Source organism: Siphateles boraxobius, unplaced genomic scaffold (assembly GCF_051911475.1).
Source record: "Siphateles boraxobius isolate OS27281-9 unplaced genomic scaffold, OSU_SipBor_1 19, whole genome shotgun sequence".
In the NCBI taxonomy this organism is placed as follows: Eukaryota; Metazoa; Chordata; class Actinopteri; order Cypriniformes; family Leuciscidae; genus Siphateles; species Siphateles boraxobius.
Genome location: NW_027508799.1, coordinates 24,359,718 through 24,382,489, shown reverse-complemented (window position 1 = coordinate 24,382,489; position 22,772 = coordinate 24,359,718). Strand labels below are relative to the sequence as shown.

Below are 22,772 nucleotides of genomic sequence, written 5' to 3'. Positions count from 1 at the left end.
TCACAGCCAGCAGGCGCTCGAACGACTCTGACACCGAGGGCTGAGAGAGACACACAGATATGAGATGCTTTATCACAGGAGGAGCGAGAAAGAGAGAGCTTCTGAATGAAACACAGGGAAAAGAGGAGAAAGGACAGAAAGAGACTGTGCTCTAAATTATCCCATGGTTCTGCAACCTTTCTTTTAACCTACACTAGCACATGAAGGACTTCCTATAGGTGTGCCGGTCTGTAGGGGATTTACTAGGCAAAAAACCATTCGGGCACAGTAGCGCAGGGAGAAACGGCAGACGAGAGGCACAAAGACGCCCTTCCTACTGCATTCAGCTTGTTAAAATACCAGCACACATTTCTCAAACAGTCTTAATTCTCTCAAATCAAGACTAATGAAATATCGGTCCACCGGCGCTGCGTATTTAAGTCCAGTGCTTTACAGTCTGTTCGGATGAACTGAGACGTCTCTCTCTTAACAGACATGTGACTATCCGTCATCATTATGAGCACTCGCAGTCTAGCGGGGTGAAGAGGTTAAGCGGCCACTTCTGAAAAAAAACACATGTATGTTCATTTAGGAGCTGACGGCGTGTGTGACAGGCAGACAAAAATCAAAACAAATGAAGCAGTTACGAAGAAAAATGATAAGCACTCATTTTCGTCGTTTTTAAAACATGATCCATCAGTTGCGAAAGGGAAGAGGAGACGCCACGGGCTCCGAAACTAACTTGCATCGTTCCCATTACCTGTCGGGCTGGAAAGAAAGAGGAGGGGTGGGGGGGGAGGAAGGGTTTTCGATGGGGAAGATGAGCAGAGGTCAGATACCAGGGTGAGAAAGGCAAGGAAAGACAAAACACAACGATGAAGGAGTAGGAGAAATGATTTATAGGTAAAGATGTAACAGAGCTAAGAGTGGTCCGCCGGCAGTCTGGAGACACACTTTCAAGATGATGAGGGTTTGATAACCTGTGACAGCACCAGTCATAACAGTGTGTGGAGCTCCTCTTGTTGAGTGAGAAGGCCATTTACTCCGCATTGATATGCTTTGCTGTTCAGCCGTCGACTGACCTCTTTTAAAACAGAATACTTAGCTTAAATATTATGGCTGGTCTACTGCCGTTCACTTATATTTCGCTGTAATAGCTATAATTGTGTTCTCCGAGACAGGTCAAGCTGTGCTTCAATAGGCAGTCAAACTTCATGGCCTTTTAAGAGGAGTTATTTCTTCTAAAGAGCAGACTATTATAGTCTAAGATTTTGCTGTGTATTATGGGGCTTTTCCAAGGAGACGTGAGAAATACCAACACACAGTCTCAGAAATAACCTCTATATGCAAATGAAGGTGCTAGGGATCCAAGATATATTGGTACTGTATTGGATATCAACGGATATTGGAACTTCAATACTCAATTGCTATTTTTTATTCAATTAAGGTTCCAATGCTGTCTTTTAACAATCACTGAAAGTTACATAAATAATTTAACAATGCCATCAAATGGCACAAAACAATTGAATTTACGAAGTAGTTTTATTTTTTTATTTATGAATAAAAACTATTGAAATATCAGAAAATTTGTTTTTGAATGCAATGAATGCATTTTTCTACTATAAATAATTTAATATTACATAACACCAAATACACATGTTTCAACCTATCTTTATCACTTTATTAAAATTAAGCAAAACAAAATGACAAATGTTTACTGTACTTTCACGAGGCATCAATCTTTTGCATTCGATGCATCCTCAATATCAAGAAAACATCCGGGTACTTTCATGCATCCTCTGTACTTGTGTTCTTGAGTATTGGATTAGAACTTCGACGGTTGATGATTACGAAGTACGAGAACACAAGGTCGCAAGATCACTTAAAGGGGTGGTTTACTGCTTTTTTTCTTTGCATGACTGTGTTTATGGGGTGCAATATAACATGTCTTCGTGTTTTTTGTTTTTTTTAAAGCCTTGTTTTTCATAAATTTCACCTTTGTTGTAAGCCGCTTTATCTGTCATTTGAACGACCGGTTGACTTCCTGATTCTATGAAACCACTCCCTCAGAAACAGGCAATGGGTTCAGATTGGTTAGTTGGGCCGCTGTGTTGCAATTGGCTAAACCGCGTAGGAAACTTCACGCCCATTACCTTTACGGGCGAAAGCTGCATGTGCTCCGGTCAAATGTAAATAATGGTGTCAATACTGCGTATCAGTTTGAGCCAGAATCAGACCCAGAAAGCGGCAATGAAGAGAGTCAAGCAGAACCTCCCCAAACACGGCTCTTACAAAAGGTTTCTGAATGGTAATGAATGATTCATTTTTGTATGTTTCTGAATGATTCATTTTTGAATAATTATTATTCTACTCTACTATTATTATATAAGAATTTCGATATGCTGTTACTTGAAAATGCTACTGCTGCTTGTTAGCTTTATATACATGGAAAATACATTTACAAAATTAGTACATAATTACAAATTCAGGTCCAAAATGTTTGTACACGTTTGTCATAGACACACAAAATAGCATAACTAAGTGGCTACTAAAGCCAGCGCTGGCATTTGTTTACGTCCTTGATAAAAACTAAAGCATTATGCCTAAAATTATACATGCAAATACATTTAAAATTATTAAGTCTTACTTACAGGTTGTGGCCCAACAACTGCTGCGTCTGGTTTTAAAGTTGGAACTGCTTCATGCTTAGTAACAGTTTCTTGTTGAATCCGGCATTGAATTTAGTGGAGATTCTGGAAGCTGTCTTCCGTAAAATGCGCAGCACAGAGAGCTAAATTGCGATTGTAATTTTCAGGAACATAATCAAACATAAATTGTAGCCATTGCTGACGATCTACAGCGTCCGTAGGAAGCCCGAACACAGAAGACCTGACAGCTGGATGAAAATAACACACTTTCGACGGCATGGCTACTGCTCTCCACTATAACTCTTCCTCTTCGACAAAGCAGCAGAAATATGGCCATGCCCCCTTTTTTGCATATTCCGGAGGGAGGGTTGATGTAAATTTATGGGTTAGTTACGTATAAAACCCGGGAGTATCTCGTTGTAGTCCCATTCGAGTCGTTTTTGTAGGCATTAAACTTCCTGTTTTTTAAAAGACGATATCTCTGCTTACGTTGAACTTTCAGCGCAGCAACTTTGGAGATACTGTTCACGCACCAACAGCAACATTACACAATATTTAAAATGAAAAAAGTGAAATCGCAAATCAACCACCCCTTTTAGAATACTAGGGCTGTCAACTTTAGTCGTTTAGTCGACTAATCGGTCGATGCCGTCTTGGTCGACTGACATTCTTATTGGTCGACCAGTTGCATTTTTTTTTTTTTCAATAGAAAGAAATTTTCAATGATTTACTCCTTGATATATATTCCTTTATAAGCAGTTATATATTACTGTATTCTAAATATAATTAGCCTATGGTTTATCCCCAACTTTAAATGCTTTAATTTAGGCTATTTTGTAACAGCGCCACAGTTTAGCGCACACACATAGAACACTCGGTTCGCACCTGTGGCTGGCTGCGTTGCTGCTTCGTGCTCAGTAAGGGATATAGGTAGTTTAGCTGTATTCATTCAGTTAGAACGCTACTTGTTTTCGGTTTTTATGTTTTTATACACTATATGTTTTTATCTCGATGCGGCGTGTACGCACTTGGAAAAAAAAAAGAGCGCGTCGCACCGCGACCGCGTTGCTTCCATCATGAGCGCGCACACCGCGCGCCTACATTTGAAATCGAACTTGAGCGCGCAAAAGACGTGAGCAGTCCCTTTAACGGCTTTATCATGCAGACTCAATAGATTGTGTTTTCTTGATATGTTTTAGTTTTTATTTGTACACTTGACGCATTTGAAAATAGCCTAAATAATGTAACAAAACGAAAATAAACCTATATGCAGTCCTACAATACAGCCTATTATTATTAGGATCGTTTTTTAGGCTCTTTGGGGTTTTTTTGTGTGTGTTTGTTTTAAAACTCCTAGATCGGCTGGACAAAAGTTAACCCATAGCTTTGAAAGTAAAGAAGAATATACAGCCTGTATAAACGAGAGCTTTTGTTAGGATTTTTCATTGTGGCAGATAGCAGTTATATTTTTTTGTAGCCTGTGGTGTGGTCAGGTGCGCGATTGTGACTGTTACTATAGACCTAGGACAGAGCTCCTCACTTTTTGCAGTAAAAAAAAAAAAGAATTTTCAAAGATTTGTTTTATTATTATAGTTTTATGTATTTTTGATGTTTTTTCGTTGTTGTTTTATAAATGCTCCATGACAATTGTTTAAAAAAATGTTCAATCAAAACATCGCGTCTTTTTTTTTTTTTTTTGTCGACTAATCGTTGCGCAGGACAAGACTTTGGTCGACTAAGGATTTCTTTGGTTGACTACAGCCCTAAAGAATACACATTGAGAAATGTCTTTAGTTTAACTATTCATGAAATGCAGACTGATAGTGATGTGCAAATGTGGTGTAGTGCATTGGAACACTAATTCCAACAAGTGACCTTTGACCTAAACAGGACACATTAATGGTCGACTAAACTGGGTGAGCAGACACATTTAAACCCATTTAGAGAACAGAAGATAGCAGAACATAGGGAGAGGTCAACACTGTGAAACTGCTTTGATGTGACAGAGTTCGGTAACACCCTAGGGACACAAGACAAACACACAGAGTGCATGCTTAAACACAGCATCACAGGGATGAGGCAAAGGTCAGCACTGACAGGTGGCTGAAGACAACATCCCATTCTTCCAGTCAAGCATTTATCTGTAATTCAACCAGCATCCCCGGCCGTGTAGCTCAACAGGCTGTGTGTGTGCATAAGTGTGTGGAAGAGCTGTTTCATATGTGTGTGTGAGATCAGACAAGCATTGAATGCACACATTCATGCATTCTTAATCTTAACATCTTAATCTTCACTTAAACTTAACCCTATCCTTTAACTCTAAATCCTAAACATTCCTTGCACCAATTTTCCAAGTCTAAATTCCCAACGTTAAACCATAACAGAAAATGAATGGATGTCAGAAATGTCATTCCAAACCCATCACTAAAAGTTCAGTTCACCATTTCATCACTGTTTTGCTTGGTTTCTCAAATGTGTTTTGAGTTCTGTGTGGCTTAGAAGCGGTTATGAACATCACTACGATGTTGACATCCAATCAGTTTCTATTAAAGCTGCATGATTCTAACATGATTCTGAACGGACAACTAAACAAAATAACGCAATTTACTAGCTGTTCTGACAATGTTAATTGCTGCAATCTATTTAAAATTAATTAATTAATCTGAATGAATTATTTTAAAAAGAAATGGTTTGAATAAATGATTCAATGATTATAAATATTTCACTTGTTTCATTACTGGATGAATCAGCATTTTTGTAATGAATCTCTAGAATGAAAATATATACTTTTTTGAACTGTTGCTTGTCGCCACCTACTGGTGTAATGATGTAATGTAATGATGTAATGATCCAGTCCTTATTTAAAGTGTCAAATTTCTTTCAAAAGGTGATTAACTCTATTTTGATCGCTACCTTAGAGATCAGCATTTAAATCTGGATTATAAACTTTTATCTCCGTACTCCTGTGAAAATCTGAATTATTGTAATCGTGAGTGTTTGAATCGAGAAAATGATTTACAACGAGAAAATTGCATTTAACGATTAATCATGCAGCTCTAGTTTCTATAATAATTCATACTCCTAATATATATATATTATTATTTTTATTTATTTATTATATTTTACATAAATATATAGTATTAAAGCTGAACAATCACAGATGTTTTTCACACATCATTGTGTTGTCCCTGTACATGGTCAGAGAAATACATAGGATTTTTTTTAACTTCTCCGTTGTTTATGTTGTTTATCTAGTCACTCCACACTTGCATAAACAGAACATCTCTCAACTTGCCATGTTGTTAGACACAATCTATCATCAACGGCTGCTGACGCTCATGTCTCAGGAAGTCACCAATAAGGATAGGCCTAAACCTACAACTAAGGGAGTCGATCAAGGAACGTGCTTTACCTGGGTAAATCGTGTATATCAAATGGATGTTATTATGTAAAGGCATTACAAAAAACATCACAACACCCCTTTGTTATTCATGGAATAAGGTCAATTAAAATAAATCATGTTAAATCAAATAGGCATTTTATTTTACAGATGTACAAACATCCCAAAGCAATTAGACCATTTGACCTCAGACTGATTTTTCCAGAAGTCAAATCCACAAGCACATCCAAAACTGAGAGAATAAAGACGTCGAAGAGACGATCATTTACAACTTCAAGTAAAAGATTATATCAAACTCATGTTAATGCCATCAATTATGCAGATTTGGACCTCCTTCTCCAGGGCAGTTTCAACTTTCAGGAAATCAAAAGGCTCAGACAAAATAAACTTAATTCTTTTTACTCAACCCAATTCCTGATAGGATCTTATCGCCTGTTTTCCCTTTAGAGGGGAGATATGGTTGGAATATCCATTTGGGAAAAGCAATACAGATAGACTTGTTTCTAATGTACAACCGAAGCACACACACCTGTGGCCCATCATTCATATAATACAGAGACTTTTATGTTTCTTTTCTTCTTTCTCACGCACATGCAGTTAAACCTCATTATTCTCGCAGTCAGTAAAGCTGCGTCTTTCCTCGTGAAACATCAGACCTTGAAGACATTTCATTATAAACAAAAAAGCCCTCTCACACACACTTTTCCCTCCACCCCGTAATCCAATCACAGCACTGCTAATGCACCTCTCTAATGCAATCAGCCAATCACAGCATCCACTGCGGACCCGCTGGTCACATGACACCCCAGTCCAGGCCTGTGCGAAGAACCATGTCAGGCTAATGCTATTTTAATGCATTTCTTAATGCAATTTAGCATTAGCCGCACAACCTCCCCCCTCCAACTCCGATCCTGCCCCACTGGACACCACAAATCAATTTCTGACATTTCTAAAGAGACGATGATCCCTGTGTTGGCACTGAGGAAGAGGGATAATGACAGCCTAATGCGATTTGTGAGCGCAGGCTAGTCTTGAAACAGGCTGGCCTTCATTCACTTCCCCTTTACCAACATGCATTACTATTGGGGCTAATAGGCCACATTAAGACATATGGAGCCAAAATGTCCTATAATTGTAGGGCTCTTCAGTTACATGTTTCCAGCAACAGTAGCCTAATGGTCAAGATTTTACATTCATGACAAGACTTTATCGAAGTTTGTCAGAATAGATGACGGAAACATTTCTAGTGTGTTTCCGGATTAAGTAGTGAAGGCATGATTGCATATATTTTTTTTTGTAGATTCAAAGGGATAGTTTGACCAAATTCTGTACATCATTTAGTCATCCTCATGTGTTTCTTTTTACACCTGTGGGACTTAAAACACCGTAAAACACAAAAGGAGTAATTTTATAGCAAGATATTCTTCATATAATGGAAGTAAATGATGTCAAACAAGATTTTTAGTTAATAACACCTTACATTTTGGTCTGTTCCTTAAACAAGGCTTTCGCATGGTTTCAGAAAAATATAGCGCATGATTCATATGGGCTACTTTTATAATGGTGACCCTGGTCTTCATTGGCTTTCGTTGTATGGAAGTGAGCAGCTTAGACATTCTCTAAACAAAGATATTTTTAAAAAATATGATGGCGAGTAAATAACGTTAGAATTCTCATTTTTTAAATGAAATCTATACCATACCCAACTACAGCCTTGTGTAAATGGGAACTGACAGAGATGCTAGAACAAATGCTCATTGTGAAATATGTAATGCAGCCAAGGAGCTACCCAGCATAAGTGTGTGCTCACATTTGCATACATGCATCTTACTTGCACAATGTATTGTGTCTGAAAAGGCAGAATATAAGCTGTATTAATGTTGGACTTTAAGCTGATGAATGCCATAGTGTGTAATTCTGAACTCACTTGAACTTGGCGTTGACCTCGTCTGCTGCCTTGTGATAGTTCTCATTTGACACCTTGTAGAACTGGCCACTCTGAGGAAGAGAAAGAGTAAAAATATAATATGTCAAAATAAAATATTTACAGAAAATCACTTTGCTTTTCAGAATTAAAATCATTGCATGTATGTGTATTCCTAATCCTTTTGCTGTATCCCGCAGTATGAATAGATGAAGGGGAACATTTATAGACATAAAAAGCTCCCGATAACACAAATGTTCAAAACAGCAGCAGGTCCAACCCAACTGAGTCTCCACCTTTCTGTGCTTCCAGTACAACAGAAGGACAAAAAATGGATTGAAATGTAATTAAGCATTTTTTTGTTGTCTGCCGTGCAGCACAAAGAGTTCTGCTGGCTTTTAGATTTCAAAGAAGGGAGGAAATCAAAGAAAAAGTGTCAACAAAGATGAAAAGGTCATCACACTAACAGATGATGGCAATCTAAAAAGTTATGAGGATCTTGGTGAAGTGTGTCAAGAGTAGGTGGGTAAAAATGAATGTCCTTACAACTTGGAATGGAGCTTGATAAAACGTTCAGGTCGGCGATTCGAAAAGATAACTGACATTTCGAAGAAAATGGGCCGAATTTCAGATGGACGACTGAATTTGAGGATGTGACAACAAAAACTTGCTCAAGCTACATCCATAAAGAGAGCTCTCAATCACAGCGAGACAGGTTCATCTCACATTCACTGTCTCGCACACACAATCAATACAAATGAAAGACAACAAGCATGAGGATCAATAATTATATCTTAGGCTTTTAGTGAAGCTACTGTATAGCTTCTGATGTACTGCATGTCAAGTAGAAGCTATTTGACTAGTGGCTATAAGAGATGTGGTACTAGAGTCCTAAATAAGCTTCCTGTCAAACCTACCAATGGCTGGTAGATAAGCAATTTGCATACCATACATTTTATGTGTGTGTGATATAATATTCAACTAAAACAAAAAAATCCAACTAAAATATAATTTAATTAAGTTAAATTTCCAATAGTTAAAAAATAGTTAGCAGCTAATGGTTTTATTTACTTGCTAAGAAAGATTTTCACATTTGTTCACTGCATGGTACCATTACACTGTGGAACCTACTTGTAGGAAGCTGAAGGGCCAACTCACACACTTGTAAAGTTAAAATAATGTTTTATTTGCCCCCGAGTAAACAAGCCTGCCATCAAGCCTATTATTGGAACAACAGCATTGAGAGTTAAAGAAGGCATCAGGTACGAGCTTGACTCTGAGGGGCCTGGTAAAAGGGAACAACAGCAGTGATTTTAAGAGCATGTTGTGATTATGCTGATCTGATGGGAGAAGTAAGCACTAATGAGTGCTACACACTAAGTCGTTGCTGGCCCGCACAGACACTGATTACATGGAAAATCGGACCTCCACACACACACACGCTCTAAAACCCCATGACCTGATTGGCGGTGTAATTTGGGAGGTCTGCCTTTTCCCTTGATTAAAGAGAGAATGGGATAGGTGCTGATTTTGATTTCAGAGTTGGGCCACACTGATTTAGAGGCCCCTCCATCAATCTGAGAGCGTACGTTTACCACCCACATACTCTTTCACAAAATCCTAAACCCTCATCTTCATTCGTCATGGCTAGAGTATCAGATTATGGTTACAAAACTACGTATTTCACATCTTAATTTCTTTTTTCATACGTTTTTTATATTTAATTTTTCATATTTAATTTTTCATAAATATTAACGTTTTGAGAACTTGAACCACATGACATTTTACAACATGAACTAACCATGCCTTGTCATGAAAATACCAAATACTTTGATATTTTAAGAGTTATGTTGACCTTAACACAGCTATGAGGGTCTGCAGGAGTCATCTCTATGATGAGATAGTAAGACCACAGGACTTTTTTGGTCACGCCACACGACTTTGATTTTGCTTTTAATATTAAAACACTTTTGACTGTTGGACTTCTTGACTTGTTGGTCAGACCACAGGACTTTGCAGACGTCTGTCTGTAAAATCAAAGCCTCCCTATGGTAAGTTAAAACCCTTGTCTGTTGGAACACATGACTTTGTTGGTCGCACCACAATTTATTTATTGTTTTATTTATTTCTTATAAATATAAAAAACTTTTGTCTGTTGGTTGAAAATCAAAGTCACGTGGTCTAAGTTATTATAGAGATGCTTTGATTTTGCAAAAGTGTTTTATTATTGTTTTTTCTTATACGTTTAAGAAAATATAAATATATTCCACAAAGTCATGTGGTGAGACCAACAAAGCCACTTGATCCAAACAGACAAGTGTTTTAGTAATAAAACATGTTTTGTCTGCAAAATGAGATGTGGTGTGTCATGTGGTGTGACCAACAAATTCAACTAATTTATCATAGAGTGGTTTTGATTTTGCAGACAGAAGTATTTTATTTCTTCTTATGTATATTTAAGAAATAATAATAAAACATCTTTGCCTGCAATATCAATATTTTGCGATCGACAAAGTCATGTGGTCCAACAGACAAAAACTGTTTTAATATTAAAACTCTTTTGTTTGCCAAATTAAAGTCAGGTGGTCTCACTAACAAATCATAGAGGACCACTGCAGACATACATAGTGTATATATATACTGTATGTATATATATATATATATATATATATATATATATATATATACACAGTATATATACAGTATGATGTTATAATACTGCAGTTGAATCAACCCTAACATTTTTTTTTCGAGGCATCATTCCTTTCCCTAGCCATCACCACTAAAAAACTCCAGTTCTTTACCTGTTCCACACAGCAGCAGTGAAGCACTCTCTCACTTTCTGTTTACAGGCATCTTGAAATAAAATTTTATTTAATCTGATGCACACAGGGGTGTTATGAACTAATGAAAGAATCACCTAAAAACTACTCCTGCCACTGACGGTCCATATAGGTGGTGTTTTGAGAAACAACCCCATGTTCAAATGAAATCTCGCAGGCTTTATAATGAGAGATCTGAGCAATGGTGCAGTAATCAGCCGGCTGCGTTATCTCTCACAGACCAGAGAGGATGTGGAGGGAAACCCCCGCTGAGACAGCCATTATGGCTCAACAGCACGGCAGCCATATTGGCTCCACAGCGCACAGGCGGAGGCGCGAGACTGAGATTTAACAAATCAAAGCTAGCAACTGCAAACAGGGAAGGAAAGCAGAACAGAGGCCTGTGGAGTCAATCCTTCCATCTATGCCTCTTACTGCGGGAGACTGTGAAACAAAGCAGACGAGTGGAAATGTCCCAAATAAGCACAAATGCTGTAGCTTAAATGGCAAAAACCTTCAGTCCAAGCATGGAAAACATTTTAGAGTGACATATTGGTGACATTTTACAACTCATACAGAACAACATATTGGGTTGGAATGACAAGATTGTGAGCAAATGATAGGAAATGTTTAACTACTCCAATTTTACTAGGCTTGTGGCAGGAAGTAAAAACAAGGGGACATGACTGTGAGTGCAAAGCTCAAGCTGTGTCTCTTGTCTAGATAAAATTCTGCCAATTAAATTAACGAGGCTTCATGCAGAGACAGACACTGTCCCTTTCCACTGTGTGGTCTACAGGGAGGTAGAGATAATGACCACACATTGATCTCAAATAAAACAACTCACATTCTTCACTTAACAATGCTGTCAGAAGCATGGAAAACAGAAAGAGAGAGAGTTTTACATGCAGAGATCAGCTATTTACATTTTAGCATCACTACGGGTTACTACAACTACATCATACATACATTTCAGACAGAGTTGTGCTCTAAAATCTTACTCCGCACCCTCAAAATTAGGGTTGAAAATTGAGAACTGGTTCTGATTTTTAACCGGTTTCATTAGAATAATAAATATATAAAAATTAAAAATAAACGGGCAATAAATGTTTTAATTGAATCTAAGAGATATTACAATACACTACTCACAAATATTGTTAGTTTAGTATTGTGTTAGTTTAGTATTTTTGGTGTAGCATAAAGTTAAGACAAGGGCAGTTGCATCTTTAAAAATGATAACAGAATTGATCATTTCATCATAAAGGGACTGGGAATGTCGAGACGGGATTTGAACAGAATAGCTTATAATTTCCAACTCTTGTTACCAGTTTGCACCTGACTGCTCGGTGCAATGCACTATGGGAATTTTATCACTAAGCCTGACTGGTTTGTTAAGCGATCAATGTTATTATGCTTTTCTTACACATTATCAAGCCAGACCATAAGAATGTCTAATTATGAGCAAGCTAACATCTAGTCAAAGCCACTGCATTTAAGTGCCTTTGAGGTCATTTAAAATTCTATTGATCAGGCTAAAATCACTGTATTAGCAGCTTTCTTCAACACCTCCGACTTTCCACTGTTATCATGGAGCATTAGGAAAAAGACAAAACTTCTGATAAAGCAATTGAGTAGGAAAAAAAAGAAAAGAAATGATGAAAAAAGGAGGAGAGTGGTCAGTTGAAATATGAGATTGTTTTACAGAGTGAAAATCTGAGGCGAATATATACGTGCGGCTCATATATAGATATTGTTTCAGAGGCAATTTGAGTGGCCACAGCAATAAGTAGGCTGGAGGTGGCAGTCGTCTCAGAGCTGTGAAGGGCTGTCACACGCGGGCCACTGATAAACGAGCAAACTGAATTGAAAGAGACATGTAATATATATCACCATTTTATTCTCTTCTCTCTCTGTATCTCTCATTCCCTCTCTTTTGCTTTTTCGTAGCTGGTATTGTTACCAAAGGCTAAGGAAAACCACAATCCTGTGGTTCCCAGAATAATGTGCGACACTAACATTTATATACAGCCACATTCTTTCTGTCTTTTATTGTTACACAGAAGATTTAAACGAACCTACTGTTCGCTCATTTTCACGTAATTACAATGAATGGAGATTTCAAGCTACAAAAAGGAAGCATGTATATATATATTTTTTATATATATATATATATATATATAATGCAATTACACATACTTATTTTTGCTAGGGAAATTATCAATATTATTACACAAGTATTTGATAATTTTATTCATTTTAATTATTGAAAAATTATTTAAATTATTAAAATGTAATTATTTGTATTTAATAAAAGATTGTTTTCTATATATGTATTATTATTATCATTATAATCATTTATTATCATTAGCTGCATCTGATAGTTCTTTTATAAGGCATATGATGGTGAATTTATTGTATATACTGTAAATCTTCCCCACTCTTTTCTATGCCACTGTCTTGTGTAAAACCCAGAGCATTTATTATTTATGATGTCTAACCAAAAAATCATGATTCACAAACCCAATGGGCTCAGACACACTAGTGTTCAGCTGAGTGTGTCTCTCTCAGAAGGGGTGAGGTCTGTGTATGTGTTTGTGTACATGTTGACACAGTGCCGGGAATATTGAACAGAGCTCGATAAGTGATTGATGAAGCTGCGAGTGATCAATAACGCCTCCGCATGCAGAGCTGAAATAGCGTGAAAGCTGTCCTTGTAAAGAGACAGAGAGACTGCGGTGTGCAAGATCAGCTAGATTCATGGACACAAGATAAGTCTAATCACTGACTTAATGGAGCTTTAAAAGAATATTCTGGGTTATTTTCTAACCTAGATTCTATGGACTGCATTTGTGGCATGCTGTCGATAACCACAGACTTGTCCTTTATACTGTGCAAACTAACACAAAAAAGCAGTTACAGTAAATCACTTATTACAGAAGCTTTCAAGTAGTGTGGTATGGGAAAAGATTTGATGGGCGAGTGTGGGTTCAGGAAGCAAGACTCTCATGCGTGTGCATGTTTGCATTCTGGAGAGCATTAAAGGTTTCTATTTACAACATGTTTTTGCAGCGTTGAGCAATGTAGACAATCACAAACATATCTGTTGATTTCTTGAACGCAAGGGCCAATCAGAGGAATTTAATTTAGAATCCACCCAGTTAATGGGCCCCATTGACTTTCATAGTACAGTATTTTTTTTTTTTTTTTTTTTTTACATACTATGGAAGTCAATGGGGTCCATCAACTGTTTGGTTACCCATATTTTCAAAATATATTTTGTGTTCATTAGAAGAAAAAAACACATACAGGTTTGTTTGGAACAACATGAGGGTGAGTAAATGATGGTAGAATTTTCATTTTTGAGTGAACTTTCCCTTTAACAGTGATTTGTGAATGTATGCTTTAATAACAAATAATTTATTAAGAGCGTTTAGGCTGAGATGCGTAGGTTGTGTCTACTTAAGACGGCCTAAACTATTTCATGGAAATTTCACAGATGTACTGAAAAAAAATGTATACGTTTACCTTAAGTGCTAGCTATCAAATTAGCCTTAGTAAGACAAAAGATTCTGCCATTTAATTCCAAAAAATTTAAATGAGACATGTTAGTGTTTTGCTAATGCCAAAGTATGTGAATTGCAGATGAGTTGAAAAAGCACAAATAGATGGTTACAGAGGGCTAAACCTTTGAAACACCTATGGAGACACAACCTACACTTTTAAAATGGTTCAACACTAGATATCTACCATTTTTGCACACACGTTCACACCCCCTTCCGGGAGCTTAGTATGTGTACGTCCTTTGAGGGTGAAGAATCTGAGGTGAGGGAAGGTGGACGCCTCCCATCCCAGAGGCTCAGAGGAGGATCTGACCATGAGCTGCAAGAGGGTGTCAGTTTGAAGACACAACAAATGAGTGAGAAAGGATGCAGAGAGGCCTTAGATCAAGACAACCTGCCTCACCATGGTATTGTAAAACAAAATAGCCTGTCTCACCTCTGCGTCTATAACACAGGACAGTCTGACTCACAATCTGCCTCTATAGCTCAGGACAGCCACATCGCACATTAGTGAGTTACTATCAGGAATTACGGTTATCATATGTTAATAATAATGTAGTGCTTTAGCGTTCATCACTAAATATTCAGGAACTGTGGATAATGTAACTGCAAATGTATAGGTCATACCCTTTCCTTCAGCTTGGCCACTTGCTCTCTGTAGAAGGTGTCCTGCTTCCGGAGCTCTTTGTCTCTCTCCTCCAACTGTCTAGCCTGTGGAGAACACGCACATGCACACAATTGCATTCAATATAACATCACACAGAGTTTCTAGCATCAGCAGACAGCAAAATGAAATGCTTGGCAGGATGTTCACCATGATCTTTTCCATACAATGATAGTAAATGGGCAGTCAGGCTCCAAAAATGACAAAGCACCCTAAAAATAACATAACAGTTGACAATATGACTTGATCGCTATATTTGAAGTTTCTAAATTAATTGGATAGCTTTATATTAAGAATAGAAAGAAATGTAATAAATAATAAATTATATTTATTTTCCACCTTATACTCAAAAGGGCTACAAACATAATGCATAAAAATTAGCAAAAATAATACATAATACATGATACATAAATACTACTAATAATAACATTAAATATTATTACTAATAGTATATGCACCCTATAATATTTTATAATATTATTCATATTTGTTATTCAAAGCTTTCATAAAAAGTAACGTTTTGAGCAATTTATTAAAACGATTAAAAGTAGGAGCATTAAGCTGAACATCACATTTGAATATGCAAACCTACTTAACTACAAGTGCAATTTAACTTAAATCTTGGTCTTTTCATCACACAAAAAAAAAAACTATAGAATATTACAGCACATCGGTCATATTGAGCACTTTCATGGTGCTTTAAAGGGGTCTATTATGTCCTTTTACGAAGTCTTGATTTTGTTTTTGGGGTGTACTAGAATGTTTCATGCTTGATTGTTCAAAAAAACGCATTATTTTTCACATATTTTACATTATTACAGCACCTCTCCCCCCAGTCTGGCTCGAATACGCGGATTTGGATGAAGCCTCTCCTTCTGAAATACCAAATGTGCTTTGATTGGTTAGCTGGCCCAGTGTGTTGTGATTGGCACCAAGTAGTGCATGTTTGGGAATTTTCCCGCCCCTCCATAACTGCAAGTTCTGCTCTAGTGTAAATATTAAGTATGGCGTCAATTTCAAAACAATTCGAGACAGATTCAGACCCTGACAATGTTAACAAACAAGAGCATTGTGCAGAACGTATTTCATGCACAGCATGGATTTCACAAGACATTTCAGTGTGGTATGTTTTTTTGTAATTTTCTTATACATTATAGATACGATGTTATCCACCATTGAATCATGATATTTGTCGGAAAACTAAGGTAATACAAAGATTAATCGATCACAAAACCATGTTTCAAAAGCGAGAGCTTATTAAAGCAACAGAAAACTGTTCTCCAAAAAATGTGCAGTGCACATATTAACGTTGGGGTTATAATGTTTAGGAACAGTGTTTAAAATCAATTTTAACCACTCTCATCAGTTTTAGGAAAGTCAAACAAATGAGTGGAAAAAATTGTGTCTCTGACATAGTTACAACACTATATTCTCTAATGCAGCTCAACCAGGCCTCATCACCTTTTGCACATTTCGTGGGCAGGGATTATTTAAATGCAATTAATTATGACTCCATAAGATCCTGAAAAATCGCATTGTAGTCTAAACGAGTCGTTTGTTGTGGTTCTTGGAAAGTGGATTCTGTTAAAAATGTATCCCTTTGGAGTGGAATTTGAGCTTTTTAACCTTGCAGATTTTCTTTATGCTCAAACAGCAACATTACACACTAACTAACGTTGAAAAAGTGGAAAAGCATAACAGGACCCCTTTAAATTAATTTTAACTTTGTAGCATTGGGTCACCATTTCCTTGTATTGTTTGTAAAAGAGGTTTAAATTTCTCCTTTTGTGCTTAATGGAATAAAGTCAGTTTTGGAACAACATGAGTGTGTAAATGATGGCTTAATTAAAATTTCGAGGGGAGCTATTAACATAACTTGAATATATTTCTTCAGGCACAATCATAACTAATCTAAGTCCTTACACATAGCAGCACAGTAGATATTCTCTACCCTGAAGAGTCATTATGGCCTCAGGTTGCTGGCATTGTGAGAGATGACATAGACCTTTGATTATTCCAAGGGCATCAGTTCATGACAGGGTTCATGTGGGACCGTTCACTGGAACCCTCTTTGTGTGTTAGAGGCTTGGTGTGTGTGAATGCAAGAGACAAAGCGATAACATCAGCAGTGGAAGAATAAAAAATCTTTATGGGCTTATCCGTGATTCTCTGTCCTATCGCACATGCTTTTCCCCCTCTGTCACTCCTGACCTTCAGCTACTAGAAGTGACCCTCACTAATTTATAACACACTCGGAGAGGAGATTCAGTATGCTGACGGCCATGTTTACTCATTTAATTTATTGCCTTTTGTGCCTTCAAAATGTAAAGGACTGTTGATAACAGACTCAAAACGCTTTTTGATTGTGGTTATACTATTCCTAAATTAATTTCCCCCTAAAGTTGTTGTGCTCTGTTTCCTATCTTAAAAAATAAGATGAAAACACTAGAAGAAAATAAAAATAAAAAATGGAAAAAGAAAATGAATGAGATAATCAATAAGAAAAAAACTCAAAAAATAAATTACTTAATAAAATAAACATGCGTTACATTTATATTTTAACTAAAATTGTAATTTTCACAAATCACACACACAACAAAAGTAAAAATTAAAAAATATTTGAAAGGCATTTTCTGATTATGTTGTGCTGGTCATATTGGACTTCAACTAACATGTAGCAGCGTGGATGCAGCATCATGCAAAAGTTTTTAGATTGAGCAATTAGTTTCAGCCATGATTCATTTGTTTTGTAAGCAAAAGTGTCCAATTGCACATTTAAATAATGAGGCTCCTTACATATGAACAATGAAACAAGAATGAAAATTAATTTCTGTGCTGGTGTAGAAACACAATGGCAAGATGACATCAAATGAAAGAAAAATTATGATTAGAAAAAAATCTCAGCAGTAAACCACAAAAAGAGAGAGGTATAGTATATTTAGGCATGCGGTACTGCAGCAGGAAGCAGGTTGAGACAGATATTGGATGTATAAATCAAACCTCTCTTGTGCCTTACCTTTCTCTCCATTTGCTGGAGTGAGGGAGCAGAAAGAAAAGGACAGAGAAAGAGAGAACAGAAATTTAACGATGAAGTTCCTATAATTACATTCAGTATTCAAAGGCAGAAGCGCACACACACACACAAACACAAAGACTGCAGTGTGAAGTAGCGGGGTGTTGCTATAACGCAGGGACACCGAGAAGTCACATTCATCTCTGTGTTATCAAACACTGTCGCAAGGTGAGGAGGAGCTCTTCACAACAAATCTCATCTAAAATCTAAACCCTGAAAATCTGAACTAATCTAAATCTAATCAGAGCGGAGCGATCTCAATCAGAGCTCAGCTCCAGCGCTCATGGAGGCCAGTGCGGCTGATGAACTTCTCACTCACTGGTATATCTATAAAGCCGCAGGTAAGTCTGCCGTGATATCTAGGTCACTAAGAAGTGTTAATAATCCCAAAGAAAATTAAACTTCTTCATCTTCTCACGCATGCAAATTTCTCATTCGTTTCATAATGGGAAAGGTAACATCACCACATGACATTATTGAAAATGACATTTTTGTGACATAAAATTGTTGCTTGCCTTTTGGTTGGGCCTTAAAGGTCATTGTCAGGGCATTGCTAAGTGGTTGCAAAGGTATTCGGAGTTATTATTATTATTTTTTATGTTGCTAGGTGGTTTTCAGGTCAGTTGCTTGCTGTTCAGTTGAGCCTTAGCAAACACTGCTAACTTAAGATTTTCATTCTCTTACCAGGGTTTTTATAAATAACTAAAACCATAAAAATATGTTACTTGAAATAAAATAAACATTAAATGAAATAAAATCAAATATAAAAAACAACATTTTATTTCAGCTAGCTGCTAAGGCAACATTTGTCATTTTGATTTAGTTTAACTTGATGTACAAATAAATAAAAATGCTAAATCATAATTTTTTTAAATACAATTTAAAATCTGATCTAATATTGCCTAATTGACAGTAAAATAATAGTCACTTACACACACAAAATTACGAATGAATGAATAAATAAATGAATGAATGAATGAATTTAACTGGGATTGGACAGTGCTCATTACATAACAGCTTTAAATACAAATATTGAAATAAAAAAGTACAAAGCTGTCACTTAGCCAGTACTCTAAGGTACAAAAGCAAAAAGGTACATCTTTGTACCTTATTCATTTACCCCTAAATTCCTTCAAAGTACATATTAATATGTTTAAAGAACATTAGTACCTTAAGTGTACATACTAGCACTTTTTAGCTTTTGTATGTTAGGGTACTGCCCCAGTGACAGCTTTTGTACCTTTTTTCTGAGAGTGTGTGTAACATGATTTAATAGCAACACACAGTTGTAGTTTAATCAAGTCCCACACCTGCAGCAGTGAAGACGGACAGAACTGCTCTCTAAAAACACCCACAGCCCTCGACAGAAGAGGTCCAACCCTCTGGCAGAATAAATCTGACCTCTGCACTGTTCCCTTCCAGCACTCACACACAAACACAGACACATTCAAGTCTGCAAGCCAATCGAGGCCCTTGCGTGGGCTAGAAGCATTGTGGGTAATCAGTCAAGGAGACATTATGGCTCCAAATTTTCAATACAAAAAAATTGCAGCTACCATCATTGACCTTCAGCCTGAAAAACACACACACACACACTGATGGAACAGCTGCATTCACAGACCAGTAGGCAAAAGCAGTTTAAGCGTATCCAATGAACAATTAAAGGACAGGGAGGCACTGCCACCAATGCGCACGCAGGGATTTTCCCTTTCATTCAATGAATCACGGGGGCATATGGCAGCCCTCTGTCGCTCAGTCACACAGACTGTCAGGATTATTTCCATCACATCACACTCATTCAGTCTCCTGCAGGTCATATAATCAAATTACACTGCTTGCATAGCGCCCTGAGTCACATGACCAAATCGCTCGCTATTATCCCACTAATGAAGAACAGGGAGTGGGATGGGAGGCTGAGAAATGAAAGTGAGATACAAACACCAAGAACAAAAAATGGGGAGGATGGAAAGGATGACAATGAGAGTGATACAATGAATGTATCATACAAGTCACACCTCCCATGACATGTATCTGGACGAAGAGAGAGAGTGACCCACAGTAATACACTGCAATCCAACTGTTCTACTATATATATATAGTAGATATATATATATGTATATATATATACATTTTTTTTTTTTTTTGACTAAGGTAAACTGGTGACTGTTTGTTTTTCAGAAGAAAAGTGAGCTTAAAGATAAATTATCTCTGTTTTCCCCCCTCAGGCCCAATATAGTTATCGTTATAGTGAGCTCCTTCTGTTTGTCCAGTCCGATTGTGAATCCTGCATCACATTGTGACTAATTCACTAAATAATCTGTATTTAAATGTACCGCTCAAGCGATTTAGATCAAACTGAAATGACTGCTAAAAATGTTTAAAAGTTGAAACACCCACTAAAAAAATATTAAATATACTGACCATGTATATACACGCATGTCTAATTTTGAAAACAAAAAACTAATTAATGTATACATTTTATTGTAATTTGTTGCCAGATGGAGTTCTGGAGAAGAAAATGTTTTTTTTAGGCATCACCAAATTTCATTAGAATAGTTCTTGTCCGTATGTCTTTGGTTTTAGAGGGATTTGATTTGAGCCATCTATATTGTTGCATTTTCTGAAAAAGTCACTGGCTTTATTATCCATATTAAAATTTTAAATCACATTTGCCATTGGACACTGCTCATTCTGGGCCCAGTTTCCAACATTAGGATTCTTCAGAAGGAAATGCAGAGTTGCAGGTGCTACACACAGCCAGGAACGGCAAAATGTCTGGCTTTATTTAACATCTTTTTTTTAAATTCTTATGTTCAAGAATAGAAGTATCTGAAAAATAGTCCAAATTAATCTTTATACTTAACTGTGACTGTGTTTGTCAAGTTTTGAATACCAAATAGACATTGCTGATCTGTGAATGTGTGAAGTTGTGCTCCAAGTGCACATCTGTAGTCATCTATAGTGTCAGTAGTTCAGAACAGGTTTGCTTAGTTTTGATAAAACAGGAAAGGAAAGTTCTGAGTTCTGAAAATTATTATAATAATTTCAAAGTACAGCGAACCATTTTATTTCCAAAGGATCTAGGAAAATGTAATTTCTCATTATATGACCCATTAAAAACACTGCCATCCCTGCGACAATATTTGCATTTTGTTGTTGCCTACACTCACAACCATTATTAAAAAAACAACTAATGGCCTGACTCAAATGTATATTCTGGGTTATTTTCAATCTAATGTCTTTGCACAGCGCCATAAGCGTGTCAACCAAAATGAAAATAACAGCAAATGCATTTCCAATTTGTTTATACACACAAAAGTACAAGCCAGACACCAAGCGTGCCACAGATAGACATTAAGTTGACTATAATCTAAACTATTCTTATAAAGACACAACCAAACACTATCAACAAAGGAATCTTTTATGAGATGAGCAATAAAAACAGATGCCCAGTGACATTTATCATGCCGTATCCACAAAGCGAGAATTCAGCACGGCCCAAAGCAACAGATGGGCCGCATTTCCTCCAGCTCTCTAACTCCAAAAAAAAACCTTAGACAGATATAATGCGTCAAAAACTTTGTATTAATTGCGAGCTCGCCTCTTCCCACACAATCTCCGGTCTCGCACGGCAGGATGACTTCGGCATCACCGCAGCAGACCCCATGGTCAAATTAAACGGGTCGTTTAGAAGGAAAAGTGTCTCGCTGAATATCAATAAGCTGCAGCTGAATAATTAAGGAGAGCAATGTTTTTAATTAGCCAAGTGCTGGAGAGTTTGAGCTCACGCAGAACATTCTGACATAACAGGTGAAAACATGTGCTGAGTCAGGGAGAGATTTAAAAACATCCCTCATTCTTCATATTTCCATAATTCGACCTCCATTTCTACTTCTTTCTCCTGCTTTGCCATTTGCTCTCCTACGCAAAGTACAATGACGTTCGTTTAGGTAGCTCAAATTGGGTCCGTAAGGTTTGTGCATTGCCTCTTCTTAATGAAGCAAGCATTGCCCACAGAGACCCACACATAGCCACACATGACAACAAATGAGTGCTCTTTGTTAAAAATGTTGTCTCTTTCACCATGACCTTCGACGGCCAAACCGAAAAAGGTCAGAGTTATTCAGGCCCCGGCATCCATCACCAGGAACTCAGTTGCCAGTACAAACTCGCAGTGTGCCATGAGTTCACCTGCCCAGCAGGCACAGGTCGAAGGCCAAATGTCGGGTCACAGCCAGCCTGCTCAGATCTAATTGGCACTGAGAAGTATGAGAATAAAAGTGATAATGAGAGAGTGTAAATGTCGATGTTGTAGGAAAAAGATGTGTGATTGTTGAGCAGGTGAGTGTGGTTGGAAACAGAGTTTAAAAGAGGCTTCTAAAATAATATGATTAATATCCAGTTAAACTGTTTTGAGTGGATCAATGCTGATAAAACCACAACATACCTTTAACAAGGTCGATTTATGCATGACAACATGCAAATAAGGTAGATTTCACACTGTTTCAAACGAACCATCTTTAAATCACATGGGACACTCCATTGAATCATGCTAAAAGGTGTCTGGAAAACCAGTGTATTAACCAGCAGTCTGTGCTGCTATGACAGAAAGGGTCAGTGGGTAATTGAGAAGGATTCTGAACAGAGGTCAGAGGTCATTCTAGCGTAGGCAGAAGGAGTTGGCCCCCTGTGTAGGACTGGA

The 22,772-nt window shown here is 37.2% G+C and overlaps 1 protein-coding gene across 4 annotated transcripts in view; it reads right to left on the bottom strand.

The window, feature by feature from the left end:
• chchd3a (coiled-coil-helix-coiled-coil-helix domain containing 3a) overlaps window positions 1–22,772 on the bottom strand; it is a 67,848-nt gene that overhangs the window by 10,089 nt on the left and 34,987 nt on the right. For 2 of the 4 annotated variants that reach the window (XM_077234454.1, XM_077234452.1), the window contains 3 exons: window positions 18,014–18,028; window positions 14,961–15,044; window positions 7,955–8,025 (listed from right to left, as the gene is read on the bottom strand). In XM_077234454.1, the coding sequence (XP_077090569.1) occupies window positions 7,955–8,025; window positions 14,961–15,044; window positions 18,014–18,028 (170 nt within the window). The remainder of the gene's footprint in view (window positions 1–7,954; window positions 8,026–14,960; window positions 15,045–18,013; window positions 18,029–22,772) is intronic. The other 2 variants (XM_077234455.1, XM_077234453.1) reach the window with 1 other exon arrangement.